The 19,453-nt window shown below is 41.1% G+C and overlaps 2 protein-coding genes across 2 annotated transcripts in view; one reads left to right on the plus strand and one right to left on the minus strand.

The window, feature by feature from the left end:
- agps (alkylglycerone phosphate synthase) overlaps positions 1 to 10,455 on the plus strand; it is a 28,874-nt gene extending 18,419 nt beyond the window's left edge. The window contains exons 15-20 of the mRNA XM_031743170.2: positions 833 to 902; positions 1,881 to 1,942; positions 2,726 to 2,815; positions 4,282 to 4,381; positions 4,559 to 4,616; positions 8,428 to 10,455. Of these exons, the coding sequence (XP_031599030.1) occupies positions 833 to 902; positions 1,881 to 1,942; positions 2,726 to 2,815; positions 4,282 to 4,381; positions 4,559 to 4,616; positions 8,428 to 8,549 (502 nt within the window). The 3' untranslated portion in view covers positions 8,550 to 10,455. The remainder of the gene's footprint in view (positions 1 to 832; positions 903 to 1,880; positions 1,943 to 2,725; positions 2,816 to 4,281; positions 4,382 to 4,558; positions 4,617 to 8,427) is intronic.
- Positions 10,456 to 12,621: 2,166 nt separating this feature from the next.
- pde11a (phosphodiesterase 11a) overlaps positions 12,622 to 19,453 on the minus strand; it is a 49,659-nt gene continuing 42,827 nt past the window's right edge. Inside the window, exon 20 of the mRNA XM_031743315.2 lies at positions 12,622 to 15,485. Within this exon, the coding sequence (XP_031599175.1) occupies positions 15,252 to 15,485 (234 nt within the window). The 3' untranslated portion in view covers positions 12,622 to 15,251. The remainder of the gene's footprint in view (positions 15,486 to 19,453) is intronic.

Below are 19,453 nucleotides of genomic sequence, written 5' to 3' on the forward strand. Positions count from 1 at the left end.
CATTTCTCATCTATAACGAACTCCAAATAATCCAATTAGCAGCTGATGCACGGTTTCCTCAGACATTTTTGTCTGTTCTCATTATTTTTCACAGCCACATAAGACCTCGGTCCTAATTTACTCAGATCCAAAATCTTCCACACACAACGAAAGAAAGAAAGCTTTAAAGTTCAAATATGGATTTTTATTAAAACCAGTCATTTAAAAAACTGCAAAAACATATGAATGGATAAAGATATCAACCTTTCATCTCAGATAGACCACAAATGTGATATGCCAAATGTTTGATCAGACTTAAAAGTATTTGATTGTACATGCCATACATTATATTCATTAAGTCTTACTTGACACCATTGTAGCATTTCATGTTTGCTTCTATTTTAGGATCTTACTGAGGTTCAAACAATGGTTTTGTGATAGAAAGGGGTTAAGCCATACCAGCCAAAACCTGTCAGATGCAACATAGTCTTAATAATTGCATTATTTCCAATAAATGGCCATCACCCATCAGCTCAAGTGCTGGTGATGGATTGCTTAGGTGTGGTGAGGAACGTTTCCTGCAGTGATGGGAAACAGGAAGAAAGGTGAAAATCAATATAGTGATTTTCTAATGAGCTTGGCCTGATTAGTTTGGATGGTAGATGAAAATGTGATTACCCACCGCAGGTGATAGATGTGTGGCTGACCTATGGCAATGCAGGGAGCATAGCGCCATTGATCTGTACATTGTTGCACTGACAGCCTCCAAGACAGCGGTTGTGAGAGGGAGCAGCCGGAGCAACAAAGCTAAAGAAAAGATCTGTTAAATATTAACCCTGATGTCTCCTCGCAGGGGCCTGGCAGCTGGAGAGGACAATGGGCAGAGGGGCTACATGTTGACCTTTGTCATCGCTTACCTCCGGGTGGGTCACTTCTCTGGCTTTTTCCCTGCCTGAGCTGATGGGCAGGTGGGCCAGGCAGGGAGATTGCAATTTGACAGCGGAGACGATAGCGAGCAGCAATGAAAGCAGCGGAATATGACCTCGGGAGGGCTTTGATTTGATCTGGTCACAGTTGTTGTCAAGGCATTGAACAGCAGTAGAAGAGCACAGTAAATGCAGACAGAACGACAATAGAAAGTTGACTCAGGTCATCCCTGTTAGAAACCTTTCTGATAATCATCAACAAGCAGGGTGTTTAAATACACTTAAGCAGGTCATCAACAGCTTTCTGCTGTACTTTTTTTTTTATCTCAGGTTTCAAAAGTCCTTCCTCAGTGGCTCCATATTGTAGATGTTTACACATTCGCCCAACAAGCGATAATCCCGATTTCAATCCCAGGAGGAGGCACAAACCCTTTTGGGGTTGCATTGGGAAGGGCATCCAGAATTTAAAGCCCTTTTCAATAAAGCAACAGCTTCTATTCAAAAATGCTTTTTTGTAATACAGGTCTGAAAATTTCACATGCAAATTTCTCCTTGAGAATGCACAGGTCTACTACTAGTACTACTAGTTATTCATGTAGTTATTCTTTATATTCTAGTTTTATGATAGTGGTTTGTTCTGTTGAATGTAAGCCAGTGGTAAAACATCACAAAAAAGCCCAAGATAATGTCTTGAAATTGCTTGTTTTATCGGTACAGAGAAGAGAATCTGCTTTCATTTCTCTTTTTTTCCTTTAAAGAAGAAAATTGTGCTTTGCCTTAAGAAAAAAAAAAAATTCTGTTGGTCGAATGTCATCCAGCTCATAAAAATAAGAAGCTGTGGTTTCAAAATAAGATCACAAGCTTGGAGGATTTCTGCATATGCTTGCTTTACCGGGTTACCACAGTGCTCATAAAATGTGCTGAATCAAATTAACATATCAGCCTGCTAATATATGTGCATTTCATTCCAACCAGGACTTGGGAATGGACTACTATGTGATTGGCGAGTCCTTTGAAACCTCTATGCCTTGGGACAGGTAAATACATTGATTCACTCGCCTCCTGCAGAGTCTGCCCTGAGCGTCCTAATCCTGTTTTTTCCCTTCCTTTCGTTTATTTCTCCTTGCCTCTGCCTTTCACATTCACCTTCATGCCTGCCTTCTCCCCCTCATTAAATGACCCTGCGTTGGTGGAGCTTTTCCTCCTCAGCATACAAACTTACCACTACTGACATACTCACACACCCACGCACACACACAGAGGGGAGAGGTGTGTGAGTGTGCTCTGTATATGTACCATGTACTATGAGACACAGGCTCATCTCACATCCATGTACTGTGATCTGCATTTTCTACATGTTTTCATTGTCCTGCTTCCTCACACAACAAACGGGAGCACATGCAGGCTCCTTGTTGTGTAACATGCCTGATGGGGAGAGACCAAGAGATCAGGCAGTGAGGCGAGCATATGTGCCTGGCTCATTACCCAGCCTCCTCCCCATCCTCCACACTCCACGCACGACTGCAGATGCTTAGGACTGGCGGCCATTTCCACACCAGTGGGAATCTCTCCCACAATGGTCTTCATGTTAGTCAGTCTGGTCTCTACCTCCTGCCTGGTCTCTTCCCTTTCTTTAATGTTTTTTTTTTTTCTGTCTTTCTTTTATTATTTATATTTTTGCGGTGCTTGGTTTTAAATACACATTGTTATCATGTTTTAAACACACAAATATCAGCTTGGACAAAAAACCAACATAACAATCTGTTTTTTTTTAAACTCCTATTAATTTTCTTTCTTGTCTTTTCTTCTTTTTTTTTTAGGGTTTTGGACATTTGCAGAAATGTAAAAGCGCGCATCGTGCGAGAGTGTAAAGACAAAGGAGTTCAGTTTCCACCATTATCCACATGCAGGTAATATTTAAAAACAGTTTCCAAAAGACTGAGTCTGAATGCTCTGCCAGTCTCCTGACCATATTTTAATGTTTAACACTAGTGCAGAAACGACACCTACAGTATAGATTTCATATTGTTCATATTGTTCTTCCCATGAAAAGACCACAGCAATGCAATTTGTCCAAAGCCTATTAAAAATATGACACTCTCAATCAGGTCACACATATGTAACGAGTTGAAGTAACTTATTAAACAAGCAGGGCAGTGTAGTTTTTAGCAAATGATACTCAAGGATTAAATGGTTTTCTTGTTGGATGCGATTTTAAACTGAGGTGTAGTTGTTTGTCTGATAAATGCTGAACATAAACAGCAGTTCAAATGTTCATAAGAATAAAGGATCTTGTTATTCGGTGTAGCAGTTTTTGCAAATATGTAATTTTTGCAAATATAAATATTTCAGAAAAAAATAATAAACATCATGTTGTCATAAAATATCATCACATCAATCCTTTAAATGCCATCTATACACAAATAATCAAGAGCATTCCCCAAATTAAAGAAGTTGGTCTAAATTAGAAACAAATTAAAAGCAAAGAAAAACAAATAGAATGACTATAAGTTGCTGTCTTTTATTACTTGACAGCAAATTGCATTCAATACATTTCAGTTGTAACCTTGGAAGTACTGAGGTGCATACCAAGTGTGACCCCTGTTGAGTTTGCAAGAGCCACGGAGACAATGCGGTCGGACGTTGTGACAGACAGACAGACGGCGAGCTGGTTGAGGAGCACCAGGCTGCTGCTCACAGATTGCGGACAGATTAGGCCTCAGCCTGATTATGCTACAGCCATTCATTTCCCGGCTGCAGTCTGTCACATGATTGATTTGTCCATTTAACCTCCAGAACAGTGAGTGTGCCAGGTGATGGGCCATGTCAAATGAACAAGGGCCCAGCACCCTGCTCCTCCAGAGGGAGCAAGGCCAGAGAGAGAACATGTAAACGGGAGAAGCAGCATTATATTCTCAACACAAAGGTTGTTAACACAATATGTTCGAAAACCTGAGCGTTAGCTGCATTTAGCAGTGTGGGAAAAACACGAATATTATGATGTCAGTTGAATCCCCTCGCCTGCATCATACCTGAGGAGTAAATGTGGCTCAGATGATTCAGTAAAAGGATTTGATCGCCATTTATTATGTGATAATGTTGTGTTATTAAAGGCGACAGTGCTTCCACGCTGCCTCCGCTTTCTGCTAACCATGAATGGAATTGAGGTCAGAGGTTCGCTGGGGAAAACCAAACCTCCCACTGCACTTTGTCTTCCGATTCCAATACAAAAGAATCATTTATTGTATGTAAAATGGAGCAACTTGTCAAAAAACTCCTCCTTCAGATGCATGTAAATTAGATTTTCTGAGAGACGGTGGAAAGAGAAAGATTAAGGTTTTTTCCGCTCGTTTGAACGCGTTTCTTTTTCGTGCAGGGTGACTCAGACGTATGATGCCGGTGCCTGTGTCTACTTTTACTTTGCCTTCAACTACAGAGGACTCAGTGATCCAGTGCACGTGTATGAACAAGTGGAGGTAGATCCAGTTTTATTTTGCTGCACATTATGCCACAAACTGTTAAAAAAATTAGAACAAATTGCATCTGATGTGATAACATGTTGAAACGCCAACACCCAACACAGCAGATGTCAGAATATAACATTATATAATGTATAAACTGAGTGTTGTTTTGGTTTTTCCCCCTCTTGACAGCATGCAGCTAGAGAGGAGATCCTTGCCAATGGAGGGAGCTTGTCACATCACCATGGAGGTACCCAGAGCTGAGAATTTTGTGCTTTAAATATAGAGCCTGTTTTCGCAAACTGCAGAAAGCAAGTGCACATAAATCACCAAAAAAGCACAGTGATGTTATATTTGGACATTCTCTTATGTTTCAGTTGGCCAGGAGAAAAAAAAAAGTTTTGTACTGAATTGCGATGACAGCATGGCGAGCCTACCCAGCGTGCTCTTCTATGCTGGCAAGCTGGCAGCCAGTCGTGCTGTAAATGTGCATTTGGTCGTGGATCTTTCATCGCTTCCTTCACATTTCCAAAATCTGTTCCCGCAGCTCAGATGAATGACTCTGACTCGGCTATTTGTTCATTTCAGCAGTGACCAAATGAAACGTGAGCAGGGGAGGGCGGCGAAACAACTCTCCTGGCCCCATCAGGGCTAACCGAAACGGCTGCCTTATCTATATTGCCATCCGCCTCGCTGTTTTCATACATCACTTGAGGCTATTCATCACACCTGTCAAAAACAGTATGCAGTGAATCAGCTGCGATATTAAATCACAATTTTTCCTGAAGGCGGGGACGGGTTCAAAATTAAAAGATTGCTAATAAAAAGGAGGCAGCGGGCCAGGGTAAATGATGCCGCCGTTATCGCCGGCTGTACACTGACCTCCAAACGGTGGCCCGGCCACCCCGAGCGGCACAGGGAGGTGACGCTGGGGAGAGGGGGGTGGGATATTGATGCAGCTACCGTGTGCGTGGCCCATTCTGTAATTGTGATTAATAACAGCGGGGCTCGCTATCTGGGTGCAGACAGGACGGTTTGTCTGCCCACAATCAGCGCTTGACAAATGGAGCTAGTTTCCCTGGGTTTTGTGTATCAAACAAAACAGATGTAGTCAAGGATGGTGAGGTGGGAGGCCAGTGGAGAAAATATACATTTTTGTGGCCCTGTATTTACAGCAGGTCAGCACAGTGCTGCGTGGGCGTACGAAAGGGAGTCTCTGCATGCGGAGCGCTTCGACCCCTTTCACTACAGGACGTAATACTCACCTAACAGCACTGTGTGTCAGCTGCTGTCCAGGGGAAAAACATTTTTAATGAAAAAGGAGTCGGTTTTAACAAACTGGCTTTAAAAAAAACCCAAAACAAACATGTTAAATGTTTAAATATTGGCCAGTGCTTAAAGACAGAACACCAGGAGAAATGTCCTCTTTAACTAGGTCACCAGTGTCGCAGCAGTGAAGAGTTGTCGGAACATCCATCACTAGGAGAATCATCCATCTATCAACCCTGCACCGCAACTCCTCACCCAATACTCCGGCTTGGTCGTATCACAGGAATGCAGGGCCACTGCCTTACCCTGTCTGTCATGTCCTGACCCCCATTTGTTAGAGAAACCCCAGGAGAGCGAGAGCAGGGTGTGGAAGCGGATGAGCCTCAACACAGCTTCTCTCTTCTTCTCCAAATAAAGGCCATTCGAGGGTGCCCAGCATCTTCACCTCACCTTGCAGCTTTCTTTTTTCTTTTTTTCTTATTTTTGCGGAGCTTTTCTCTCACCCGCTCTCCACACTGCACTTCCACTCAGGTCGCTGCTCTCGGGAGATAAAAAGAATGACCTGATTTGGTGAAGTTCCCCGTTTGCCATTCGCCCTGAACTTCCCCGGGCTTTTCCACATGGGAGAAATGTCAGTTGTTTGATTTTTGAGAAGGAGGGGGGGCTTTTCTAAAATAGCTACCTGCGCTTCTTTGCATGTCTCAGCTGCACACACCAAACCTGGTGAGATTGATTGCAATAGCAAGCAAAAAAGAGAGAATATGACAAGATAGATGTGTAAATTATCACAGTGATGGAGGCAATGATGCAGTCCCAGCACCTTCTGTTTTCTCTCCTATTCCTGAGAGGAGGGTGGGATGGAGGTGGAACGAGGGGAAAGAAGTGGGGAGGGGGAGGAGGTGGTGGTGGTGGTAGAGAGCATGGTACTTTCTTAGTTATTGGGTAGCAGCTGATTGGTCCCCTTGTCACCATCTGGAGGTTTGTGTGGTATCAGAGTCCCCAGTGACCCCGCTGTCTGCCCTGTTTTGTCAGGAGACGGGCCTCACTAGCCTCATGGCTTATCCCCATCTGGGTTTCTTGGCCAAACTCTGATAACATAGCGCTGTAACATGTCAGGGTGGCCCCTTTTTCTCATCTTGCCCTGGGAGCACTGGGGGGGTGGAGGCTGCTTTGCTACTGGTGCGGAGAGAATCATATGGATTGGGAAAGGAAGGCATGTGAAGACACGCTTTTTTTTTTCCTCTTCTTTTTTTCTTTTTGGCCTTTATAATCTTATCTAAACTGATTACACTGCTGCTTTCACATGTTTACACAGAGAGCAGCACCTGTTCGGAGCTGCTCTGTTCTCAAGTCTATCTTTTTTTTTGTGTGGGTGGGTTGTAGATATCGAGTGTTTCTTTTAAAGTGACACGACGTCAAAAGTTAAAATTTACTTACTTCCTCTTTGCTGGACTGTTATTAAAAGCTGACTTTTTCCAAGAATGAAGCAGCTTTCCTTTCCCGGATTTTTAGTTATTATTATCCCACTCTGATAATGAGTACTTGTTCTTTTTGAATTGATTTTGCAGGGATTAAAGCTAAAACAGTGACCGAAATGACCATTCTTACTGCTATTATCTCACATGGATCAGTGTTTTACACTGAAAAATGTGAAAGTTGCCTGTCAGCTTCCCAAATCCCACATTATCCCCCCAAAAAGTTGCACTGATAGAAAACAGAGAAAAGGTGAAAGCTTCTCATGTATCATTTATTATTTAAGTACTTGGTTAGGCCGTAAAAGGCAAAGTTAAACTTGAAGTTAGACCCATTTTTGTGACTTTTTTTTAAACGCCACTTTAAGTAGAATTATGAGAAGACCAAACTGTGCCACTGCTTTTGAACCCACTAAACTTCTTCTCAGCTGTGCCGAAAAACATTTGACATGAACCTAAATCTACATATTTGGGGTTTCTTGGGGTTACTGACCAGTTGAGTAAGTCAGTGTTGTTAGTCCCCAGTAGCACCACTCTTTTCCTCCTCTTATTGCCAAATACAAAAATATAAATTACTGCTTTAATTTGGTTAAATTTGCTGTTAAATTCTCCTGTTTGAAAAGTTGCCGACTCCACTCTGTGGGATCCTGTCAGGTCCAAATGCTTTGGAGAATGTCGGACTAGACAGCTGGTAAAGTAATGGGCGCCCTCACTGGGCTTCATGCCGAAGGCAGTCTCACTCCTCAGGTTGGGGGGGTTTGGACGACGAGGAGAGGCCGCGAGGAGCGGCTGAAAGCCAAAATCCCGCTGACAGAGCGCCATTGTTTTAGTGCTCCACGGCTGGCTGTGGCACCCTAATGATGATCGGGCCAGTGTCGGGGCATAGAGTGACGTTCGGGACAACGGAGCACAACACCCTTGCGGGTCAGCTGGAGGAGTGCGGCCGTTGGCACAATGAGACAGAAACACACACAGAAAATGCTCCTGTGACTCTGGGGGGGGGGGGAATTGGGGGGGAGTGGTGGCTCAAAAAGTGAGGGAGCCGGGGACGGCCCGCTCCAGCCGCCAGCCGGCCCCTCCTCTGGGAACACACAGAGCCTAATGAGTTTGATAGTCTGCTGAGCTCCATAAATCATGCCATGCAAAACATTTCTCCTCTCTGAATAAAAGCATTTATCACCCTCTGTTTATTCACTCACTCTCACAAGATTGATTGGCTCCCAGCAGCCTGCTGAGCAATCAGCCGTGCCGATTCCTCTATTTCTCCCCCTCGGTCGTCTTCCTTGGTTTATTTATTTATTTCTCTCCTCTGTCATTCAGTGGGGAAACTTCGGAAGGAGTGGATGAGAGAGACCATCTCCAGCGTCGGCATGGGGATGCTCAAGTCTGTCAAGGACTACGTGGACCCAAATAACATCTTCGGCAACAGAAACCTCCTCTAATTGAACACTTCTGTCCATCTTCAGCTAACCTTTTTGTTTTGTTTTCTAAAAGCATCTTGTGCATTTTTGATTAATAGATACTAAATGTGAATTCAAAACGGACACAGATCTTTGTCTTCTCCATCAAAAGTGTCATTCGGTGCCATTTAACGATTCACCCAGGCTTTTTCTTGCTTTGACTTTGTATTGCACTTAATCTGCTGTAACAATCATTGTCGTCCATGTTGAAGCTCATTTTTACTCGTGTCACGGTCTCATCCTTCTAAGCCACAACTGTGATGCAACAAAAACCTTCTATTTTCATCACATTTTCTTTTGTTAAACTGCTAAAAAATCCTTGCCAACATTAGCAGAAACAATTTGTCTACATGATCCTGTCGTGTGTGTGTGTGTGTGTGTGTGTGTGTGTGTGTGTGTGTGTGTGTGTGGGTGTGTGTGTGTGAGAGAGAGAGAGAGAGAGTGTGTGAGAGAGAGAGTGTGTGTGAGTGTATGCAATTGAGTGATTGGCATTTCTTTAGTCCTAACTTTCAGCTCAATGCGCTTTCTGAAGCTCTGTGCCTTTCTAAAGCTTTTGTCTGCCTACCCTTCTACTACACGTGTGTACATTGAAGTCCCTTTGTGAAGGACAACAGACTTGGACATGAAGGTCATCTGTGTCTCCTGTTCATCTTTTCATGCCCTCCTCCCTTCTGTTGTACTGACCAATTGCCATAGACTTGTTTCTTGTGTATGCGTGTGTGTGTGTGTACCACTGGTGATGAACTTTTTCGAGTTAAATGGGACCTATTATGTTCATATCTAGCCCCACCTTTCTATTCTTGGACTCTGCTCGAGTAGCTTGGCATGATTCACAGGTCACAATGATCGTTATTTATCTTCTGCTGGACCTTTGCGTAGCCCCTTCAGTTCATCTCAGCTAGCTCTCTTCTAATTGGCTGACAGACACAAACAGTGGTGTTCAGCAGCAGGTGGGTGGGGTTGATGTTATGTCAATATTAACCACAATAATACAACCATAACAGAAAATGATGAAAAAACATAATGGGTCCCCTCGAGTCTTTGTTCTGCACCACCAAAATTTCCCCACCCTTAGATGAACAGTATGAGGATGAAGACGGATGATTCCCAGTGTGTTTAGTGTTTGCACTGAAGGCATTAACCTTGCATGGTTTGTTGATGAGAGAGTGGGGGGAGGGGAAAAAAGCCATTTCCATCATGACCACGTTTGCAGTGTAGGGCCTCTGGATTCTGGTGCTCACGTTGTACCAAAGACTCAACTCATCAGATCATGCGGGCATACTGTACATGCGTTTAATGTTATGGCAACTTACTGCAAAGTTAAACTGTATTTTTTAATTAGCATATGCAAAGATAACCATCTGAAGAGCTCTAAAATGTAAATATGTGTGACTGTTACACCTGCTAAAACTTTGTATTAAACATGTTTCAAACACCTTTTTTTTTTCTTCCTGCCATGTAGTTGTATCATTTGTGTTTACCCCAAAATTCTTCAGCTCGTCAAACAGTTGAATAGTGTATTGTGTGAAAGGTTTTTTGGATCGGCTCCTGTAATGTACTACATTTTGATACTGGACTTTTGGGTCTCATGTTGAAGTAAGGTCTACCTTTCCATTGTTAACTATTTGTCATGTTTTCCAGGATCCCCATGTGCTTTAAGGTCAAAAGAAATCCCCCAAAAGTAAAAAGATTTGTTCAGGACCCAACCCCCCTCCCCTTAACTCTTATCTGACCTTCTACCCTCTTGTGTCAAAAATATGCGAGAGCTTGTTTTTGAATGTTATGGCTGTACCCTTTTTGGTCAATTTTTCCACTTCTCTTAACAACATAGTAACTTCTAAGTATGTTTTGTCAATGCTGTTTGTGCAATAAATTAAAGTAAAACTTCCCAGTTGTGAATTCTTTATTATTTTCTTTGGCTTTTTGTATGCACTCCACATTGTTGCGAGAGCAGAAAACTTTTTCCTCATACATCATCTTAAATTTAGCCCTTCAGTTGTAGTCTTTATTTATACTGTCAGGCTGTGTTAGGAAGGTCAACGAGAGCCTGAGAGCAGCTTTTTTTTGTTTGCTCAGCCTGTACCTGCACCATGCGGAGCTCAAGGTAAAACAGCAGAGCTTAACAGAGCCTGTCTTTTGCTTCCTGACAGGCTTTTATTTTTTATTTTTTTCTACGCACAGGCTCATTTGGGAGTCATCTTCACCCACACAGCCACCCACACACAGTGCTGGCTGACGTCAGCACCACCACCGTCAACAGCAATCGAGCTCCGACTTGAACTGTGAAATGCACTGCAGCGTTCACAGTCTAATAGTCTAATGCTCAGAATTATGTGTGAATAGATATATCAGATAAAAGACACAAGGGATCCATAATTAAATTGAGGACTGACTGTCATATTTCCCAATATGATTAGATTGATATATTTTGCAGGTAATTATCTTTTCACTAATATCTTTACATCTTTGTAACCTGACCAGCATAATGTTTGTGGTGCAATTTCCACTCTTTACAAATTCAAAGATTTCTCAATGAAACGCCTTATCTACTGAATTTCATTGAGAGATACAGTTTGTGTGCAAGGATGCATTTGTCCACATGGGGTCAGTACTGCACTGAAGAAATCAGATGTAAAACGGGAGACGGTGTCCATGGCGAGGAAAATTTTAATAAGCATCTCTGATGGACTATTCAGTACCGTGCAAAAGTCTTGGGCTGCCTCTCGTTTTCTTGAATTCTTTTGAAAATCAATATTCAGTAACGTCTTCAAGCAACTTAAAGAAGTTGCCACTGCCAATTAGAAGCCACAGAAAGTTGATTCTGTTTATCTGCACATTGCGTTTTCAGTGGGAGAAACTTTTGATCAACCATCCGAGTCTCTGTGTTTTCATCTGAAAATGCAACATCCAGATAAACAGTATCAACAGTATCTGTACGAGTGAGCATCTATCAATACATGCCAATCAGATGCTTTTCTGATGGTATTGCATAATGGATCAAAATCTTTTTTTGTGTGTGTTCATAATTTCATCAAATATGTCAAGACGCCAAGGTCACTGGCTGAAATACAGCCACAAACCATGACAGAGACTCCCACCTTTCTATTGACACATTTCTGTTGATGCTTTAATCAACATTAAAGCTCAACTAAGGGGCCAGATACAGACACAGCTCTCTTAGATCGTGTTTCAGGTCATGATTTCTTCGTATTTCTTAAGGACATGACTTTCAGATACTTTTCATTTGCTGTAGATGTGTTTTTAAGGCCTGCCATTTCCTCTTTTGTCCCCCACTTGTGTCTTTTTAAGGACACACTCCGCATGCTGAGCTATTTCAGTTAATAGCTCTTTGGGAATCACCTTGTTGAGGCAAAAATACAGTGTTATGTCTGTCAGACTGTGTTATCGTTGACATTTTTTAGAGATTTACTAAGGAAGTGGGAACAAATTATGTGTTTTTGCAACGGGCTTCCAGTAACAAAGTGTCCAAAGATACAATTTAAAATTAGTTCTTTGCTAAGTTGTCTGTTATCTGTAGACACAACACTTGTTCATCCCTCGAGTTAGGTGCTTTTTTTTAGACTTGGATGACTCATAGGTGAGATTTAAGTGGCTTTGCAAACAAAAAAATACAGTCAGGTATAAAAAATGGACTGAAAATGTGTGAAAAAGCAGCCAGTCTCCAAAGAAAAGCTTTGAAAGACCTTCAGAAAACCTGGAAAACTACTGCTCAAGACCACTTTAAGAAGTTACAGGAAAGTCTGACTCCTTGGAAGCAAGATATAAAGAAATGAGACGTGGCTTTTGCACAGAACTGTAAAAATGCACAATTAAAATTAAAGGTCAGTTAAAATCTCCTTGAATTATTGATTATTAAAAAGACTCTCTAACAAAGAAATAGCGTTTCTGAGCCTTGTATGTAGTAACATACATAAATATGTAAATATTTGTAACATACATAAATATGTAAATAAATAAATATCTTAAATGCATACTTGACAGCAGTGCAGCTTCAAAATGGACCACCACAATCAGAGTCAGAGCAAACCAGAGCACGTGTAGCAGCACTTTTTATTTAAACTCTCAACAGAAACATCGCTCATTTGCCTTTCCATGCCTAAGTTTTCTTTCAGTTTAGCCTGCAGTGAATAAATCCAGAGTCCAAACTGGGAGAAAGAAGAAACACAAAAAGCACGTTACAATGCGGGGAAAAAATGAGTAGAAGTTGGCCCTGCCCGGAGACCTAACTGGAAAATAGAACAGTGATATTCATACGTAAATCACATAACATGATGCAATAGAATTTAAGTCATGCATTTCCCATGAGATAAAATGTTTACTGATGAAAGTACGAGGTATTTCTTGGCTCACTTATTTGCTACATCCTTAGCAAGTGGTTGAATTTAATACTGCATAAAGACATGCAATTTAAAAAACAAAACAAAACAAACAAACAAAGAAAAAACAAAAAACAATCTGGCTGACTTCAGTTTAGCTCTTCAACTAAAATACAGAGCACACAGATCCATGCCACACAATGTGCACAGTCACGTTGTAAAACTCCAGTTAACAAAAGCTACAAGACAACTCATAAGGCAACCCCCCACCCCAAAATAATACTTATTATAATTGTTTCATAATTTAAATAATGTCCAATTTTAAGCCTAATTTAGAAATGGTGTCATCACATAGTTTGTCCATAGGGTGGCTCCAACTCCAAAGCTCTCAGGACTGTGCAGGAGCACAAGAGTATACATCACAGCTGGGTATAGACTGTACATAAAAGATAGATGGAGAAGCCAATGTGGAAGTTCTTTAAATAACCAGCAGGGGGCAGCAGTGGCTGTCAAAAGAGCTGCAGTTGTATAGATGTCTAGAGGAAAATTGCCCTGGACACCACACAGTCATTGGCTAACAACATGTGACTCACTTCCTGTCAAATTCTAATGATAATTTTAATAAAAATAACTGGCTGTGTGGCGTCTCTCAGTTTCAAAGTCAGATCTTCTTCTTCTTGATTTCACTAAAACAATACGTTTAAGGCTTAAGTCACCCATTAGTTTACTAACTGCAGGGTGGCTTAACAAGGGCTCTGTCCATCCTTTATATACAGTCTAACTGTGGAGTCAAGTGGGGTCGTGATAGTAAATTTTTTGCTATTTTATGAAATATTTAGTGATGTTAAAAATGAATATTTAACTGACATTTAACTAACATATTATATGTCAATATCTTCAAAGAATATCACCCAATATATCAGTAATGGAAATTTTTACTTTCTCATTTAAGTCCCAACAATATATTAATGACTGGGCTCTAATTTAAACAAAAGTTTGTGACTACAAGTGACATGTCATTGTCTCAAGAGATTTTTTTTTTAATAAAATGCAGTATACCGCTGGTAGCATTTGTGAAATTAGATTGAAACGTTTTACATTTTAGGAAATACCCTTAACTGCTACAGACAATAAACAATGAGAAACAGCAATGCTATCTGCTTCCACGTGTTTGCAGTCTCTATGCTATCTAAGCTCTGATCACCTGCTGATTCAACAGATAACCACAAGAGTGGTAAGGATCTTCCTTTCAAACTGATTGGCTATAAGCAAAAAAGGGCAGCTCTTAAAATGTCCAACAATGGCTTTTGATATTAAAGAATATTTTATTTTTAGGTAACAGCTGCGAGTGTTAAATTAGTAGATGTTAAGATTTCCTGCAGAAGTTAATATAATATCAGAACAGCTTCATCAAGGCACATTTGTGTGTGTGTGTGTGTGTGTGTGTGTGTGTGTGTGTGTGTGTGTGTGTGTGTGTGTGTGTGTGTGTGTGTGTGTGTGTGTGTGTGTGTGTGTGTGTGTGTGTGTGTGTGTGTGTAAGTTTGCGTGTGATAAGTTAGGCCCTGCATTTATAAAACTAGGCAAATATATATTTAAGTTTATGGGGGTCAAGACGTTAATTGCAGTCACTGGTTTTTACAAATTATGGCAAAAACCACAGCGTGGTTCGACACACTATCTAAGAACCTCAGCACGGAGGCCATGCATGTTTCATTAGGATCCTAAAACAAGGCACAGGAAGAGAGGGAGTGGGAATTCAATTTGCACTGCAAGCATTGTCACAGGTCCTTGTTGTTCCTGCACCACGTAGGCCTTCACAAAGTCTACAGCCACATTACAATCCTTACTCTTTTCAATAACTCGATAGCCTATTTACAGATTTACAAAAAATAACAATAATCTGTTACCCTGGACAAAAAGAAGGAGCAACAAGGGGGTGCCAAAAGCAAAACAAACCACAGCAGAGACAAATATTCCTCTCCTATATTCTCCATGCCTGTGCTGAAAATCTGTACACTGCCGTGGAATTGTTGGTGTTAGCTCACTGGCTGACATGTTGACACAGTGGTTTGAGTTTCCTTTCTGACGTGGTGTCATCGGCTGATTTGTAGCTGCTCTGACAAGCTTGCCAAACACAGCTCTGTCACCCTTCAGCACAGGGAATCTGAAGGCAGCAGAAAAACCTCTATGATAGCGCCACACTCAAGTCTGAAGCTCATCTCTAGTAGCAAAAAGCGAACAGGAGCAGAGCCCATGAATCTCTGCATGCGCTGCACTTCCTCTTTTGCAGACTGCATTTTGGAGGAAATAAGCCTAGGAAATCAGCTCAGAAGCTCGGCAGCAGAAGCTAACTAGCTGCTTTAGAGGGTGATCCGTCAGCACTGCCACTGCAGCAGGGTGTGCTGCCAGTTTTGGCCACAGTGCAGCCACTGGCTTCTGTGCTGTCACCACTGCAGGGGCTCGCGGGTGCAGAAACACTCTGGCCGCGTTGTCTCTTCCTGTTCAGTTCCTCCCATTTGGCCCTGTTAGCTTTGATCATGTCAACCATCGGCTGAAGTTTGGGATTCAACTTGACCAGAGTCTAGAGAGAGAAAGAGGGGGGAAAGGAATTAGCACTTACAGTTGGCTACATGTGCTTACAACGGCAAGATACTGCTTAAAAACAAATGCTTTGAAATGCTACTTTTGCAGGGTTAAAGGGTTGACTGAAATAAATAAAGGATAAAACACTTCAAGCAAAAAAAAAAAACCCCAAAAAGTTTTCCCAGTATACAGACGGGACTGAGGAAAACTTCTTAGTTTGCTTCCGCTTGTCTGGATTCAGGTCACAGGGGTAGCAGTCTAAGCAGAGAAACCCAAACATCTCTCTCCCCAGCCTCCTCCAGGTCATCCAGAGGGATGCATTCCCAAGGCATTCCCAAGCCAGCTGAGAGATAATCTCTCCAGCATGTCTTCCTCATGGTCAGCATGGCCTTCTGCCAACAGGACTCCAAGTCCTTCCCAAATGACTGACCTTCTCACCTTATCTCTAAGGGAGAGCCCAGTCACTCTTAAAAGGAAACTCATTTGCACCTCCTGTGTCTGGCACAGTCTTAATTCAAATGCATCTGGATTCATAGTATGGCTACAATGAATGTTTGTGAAAAAGAAAAAATCATCCAACAACTATTAAGATATTTGATCAAAGTGTTGGACTGAGAGGCCCGTCTGTTTTAACACTGAGATTGGGGCCATGATAACAGAAGCAAATCATTGTTTGGATAGTTTTTAAGGTTAGCCACATTTGGTTTTTCGGGGGGTATTTTTATTTGTTTGTCTGTCTGTTTTTTTTGAAGAGGGATGGATCTTATGGACGAAACAAGAAACACTGCATGCTGAAGTGACGATGCATTATCATGCCTTAAAGCATGGCTCTGCTTTTTTGTTGATTTTCCTCTTAATGGGACTGTAATTTCTGCAATATAGACTGGCAACTTGTCTAGGGTGTACCCTGCCTCATGTCCCATGACAGCTGGGACAGTCTCCACCCTCTACCCATCCACTCTTCATTTTCTAACCCCCTGAGGAACGAATGGCTGGATGGAGCATAATTTATTAAATCAACCATTCCCAAAGTCAAGAGTACTGCAGGCCACTTAAAAACCAGAAAATCCCACGGGGCCCACCCAATTTAAAATCTTCACTCTAAGCAAAATGCAAAAGTGTTGTATTTCCTTAAAGATTTTTTCTTAAAACAGATAAACAACACAAGCTATTGGCTATAATATGCTAATGCTACACAGTCACTGGGACGCAAACTTCAATACAAGACCAATAATAATGAGTAACATCACAAACTAACCGCTCCTATTCCCAGTTTCAATTCAGTTTTTATATAAATAAATACATTTATATAAATATGTAACTGTGCATACTTGTGAGGAATGTCAAACTGAATTACTGCCGTACACATGCAGTACCTTCACAGCCCACCAGGGGCCCCCAGCCCAATGTACTGAATGAATCGTCACCCCTGGCATTACAAAACAACAAGTTCACATTAGGTCAAAACTTTACGTTAAACTACCGTAACTCTTGACCCATCAATCAAAAAAGTTCCAACGGTTCCTGAAAGCAGCAAATCTATGCTTTGAGGAAGCGTTGGAATTCTTTAAATGAGCGAATGGTTTGGGAGTTACAGATGTTTAAAAAATGCTGCAAAACACCCGTCTGACGTCAGCAACAGGTCAGGCTTTAGAGGGTTAAGACCCGAGGCTTGACCATTTTTTAAATACAGTCTGTGTTTTAGCCAAACCTACTGGTGCTCTGAGGATATTGTTTCCAAATAACCCTTTTTTTTGGCACTTTTTTTTTCCTTTTATAATAATCCAAACAAATGTGGATTTATACAACGGAAGGCAAGAAAGCAAAAGCGCATACACTGATGTATTGTTGCCAATATTTTTTGATACATCCATCCATCCATCCATTTTTTATTTTGCTTGTGCCTTCCCAGCTGTCATAGGGCGGCGGTACACCCTGGACAGGTTCTGTCGCAGGGCCAACACACAAGGACAGACAACCATTCACACTCACATTCACTCGCACATTCACACCTAGTGGCAATTTGGTTTATCCAATTAACCTATCCCCACAAGTTTTTTGATACAGAATAACATTTTTTATTTTGCTTGTGCCTTACAAGAGTAATGCTTTAGAGCACTTGCAGTATTTTGTTTTGCACAACAGTGGGAACATTTTTTTTTTCATCCAGATAGTTGAAATAGTATATACTTATTTATTTTTTTAGGCTCAGACTGAGGCTAGAGAAGCTGCACATTATTCATCCACTGCATTACATGGGCAAACAAATGAAACAATACAGAGGGAGCAGCCGACTACAATAACAGCGACACGCAGCAGGTTCATAGCTGCAGTCCATTAAATGGCTGGTTTCTAAAGATTAGAAGCACATGTATGACTGAGATTAGTTGCCTTTGTCATTTTTCTGCACTGAGCTGCTTGTGGCAATGTGGTCAAAGCTGTCACCCACTGTTTAATAAATTACCTGCAAGACAGAACTCTATTTTTCTAACATTGTCTACTGGATATCCAGGGCAGTCAGCCAGTGTAATTAGTTATTATTTCATTAATCTCTTTTTGATGCGGAACTTTAACAATTGAATATATGTCCAACTCACAAAGCAAGTTTTGTTTTTTAAACATTTATATGGGAGTCATAAAGGACAAAAATGTCAAATAGTATTTAGAATTAGTACTGTATGCTGACAGAGGGATTGTTTATTTAAGGATATTAGGTAACTGAGCTTTAAATGCAGGCGCTGCACTTTTGAGATGCACTTACATACAGAGTCATTCTGCAGATCAACATTTAACACATTAGTGTAGCTGGTTGAGTAGAAAACAGCTTGGAGCGGCCAGGTTCGGACACTGTGACTGTGTACTTTATTAGAAAACAGCAGTGTTCCCACTTTTAATCACGAGGAGTTCAGAATATATGACCTAATATACGACTCAGTAAGTCCTTAAATGCATTTGCTGTGTGCTTCTAAGTAAGAAGCAGTTCTTCTGTGATGCTGAGCAACATTGGAGGACTATTTTTTCTGTTTTGCTCACATTTTATAATATAATATAATATAATATAATATAATATAATATAATATAATATAATATACCTAACTTTCAACACTAGTTCTTAGCCAACAGGCTACAATACATCTCAAGAGGATTAAAACAGTCTCTTAGATGAGCCCTGGCTAGATGAAGAACAGGCTCTATGCAGTAATACAGAGATTTTAGACCTGCCATTCATTAGCTCAAGCATCAAATGATATGTGTGCTTTAAGTGCATTAATATCAGCTCCTCTCTGACAGCATGGTGGGAGTTTCTAAAAATGACTGAGTCTTCACTAATCCCATGCAAACGTACACCCATCTGGAACAACCCTAACATCCTACTAAACAATAATATGATTAACTTTCCAGACTGGAGGTGGAACATATATTCCAAGGAACAGACTTTATTCCATTTGACAGGTTAGTTTTATAATATGGGTTTAACAGGAATAGATTTTTAGAATATCAACCAATTAAATCTTAGTAAATACAAAAATTTAGGCCTAATCTAGTTGAATTACAAACACCATCAAGTGTGGTGCAATTCCTTAATCTCAAAACCTCCGAATTACTGTCTAAAATATGCAGGACACTCTCCAAAATAGATGAATCAATATCCCTTCCTGTTGTGAAAATGGAGACGGATCTATTAGTTAGCTTTGACCACAATGTCTGGTCTCAGATATGTTTAAAGATCTTTAAAATGACTAAAAACCCAAATCTACAATTAATACAATACAAAATCCAGCATAGAGTGCACTATACAGGTGAATGGATATTCAGGATAGGTTTTCCTTCATCTAAAACCTGCTCACACTGTCAAGACAATACACCTGGCAATTAAATCCACGCTCTTTGGTTCTCTCCACCTGTTCAGAGGTCTTGGTGCCAGATGTGTGAAGACTTATCAAAGTGTCTGAAATGTAACATTTC

Source organism: Oreochromis aureus, linkage group 16 (assembly GCF_013358895.1).
Source record: "Oreochromis aureus strain Israel breed Guangdong linkage group 16, ZZ_aureus, whole genome shotgun sequence".
Classification (NCBI taxonomy): Eukaryota; Metazoa; Chordata; class Actinopteri; order Cichliformes; family Cichlidae; genus Oreochromis; species Oreochromis aureus.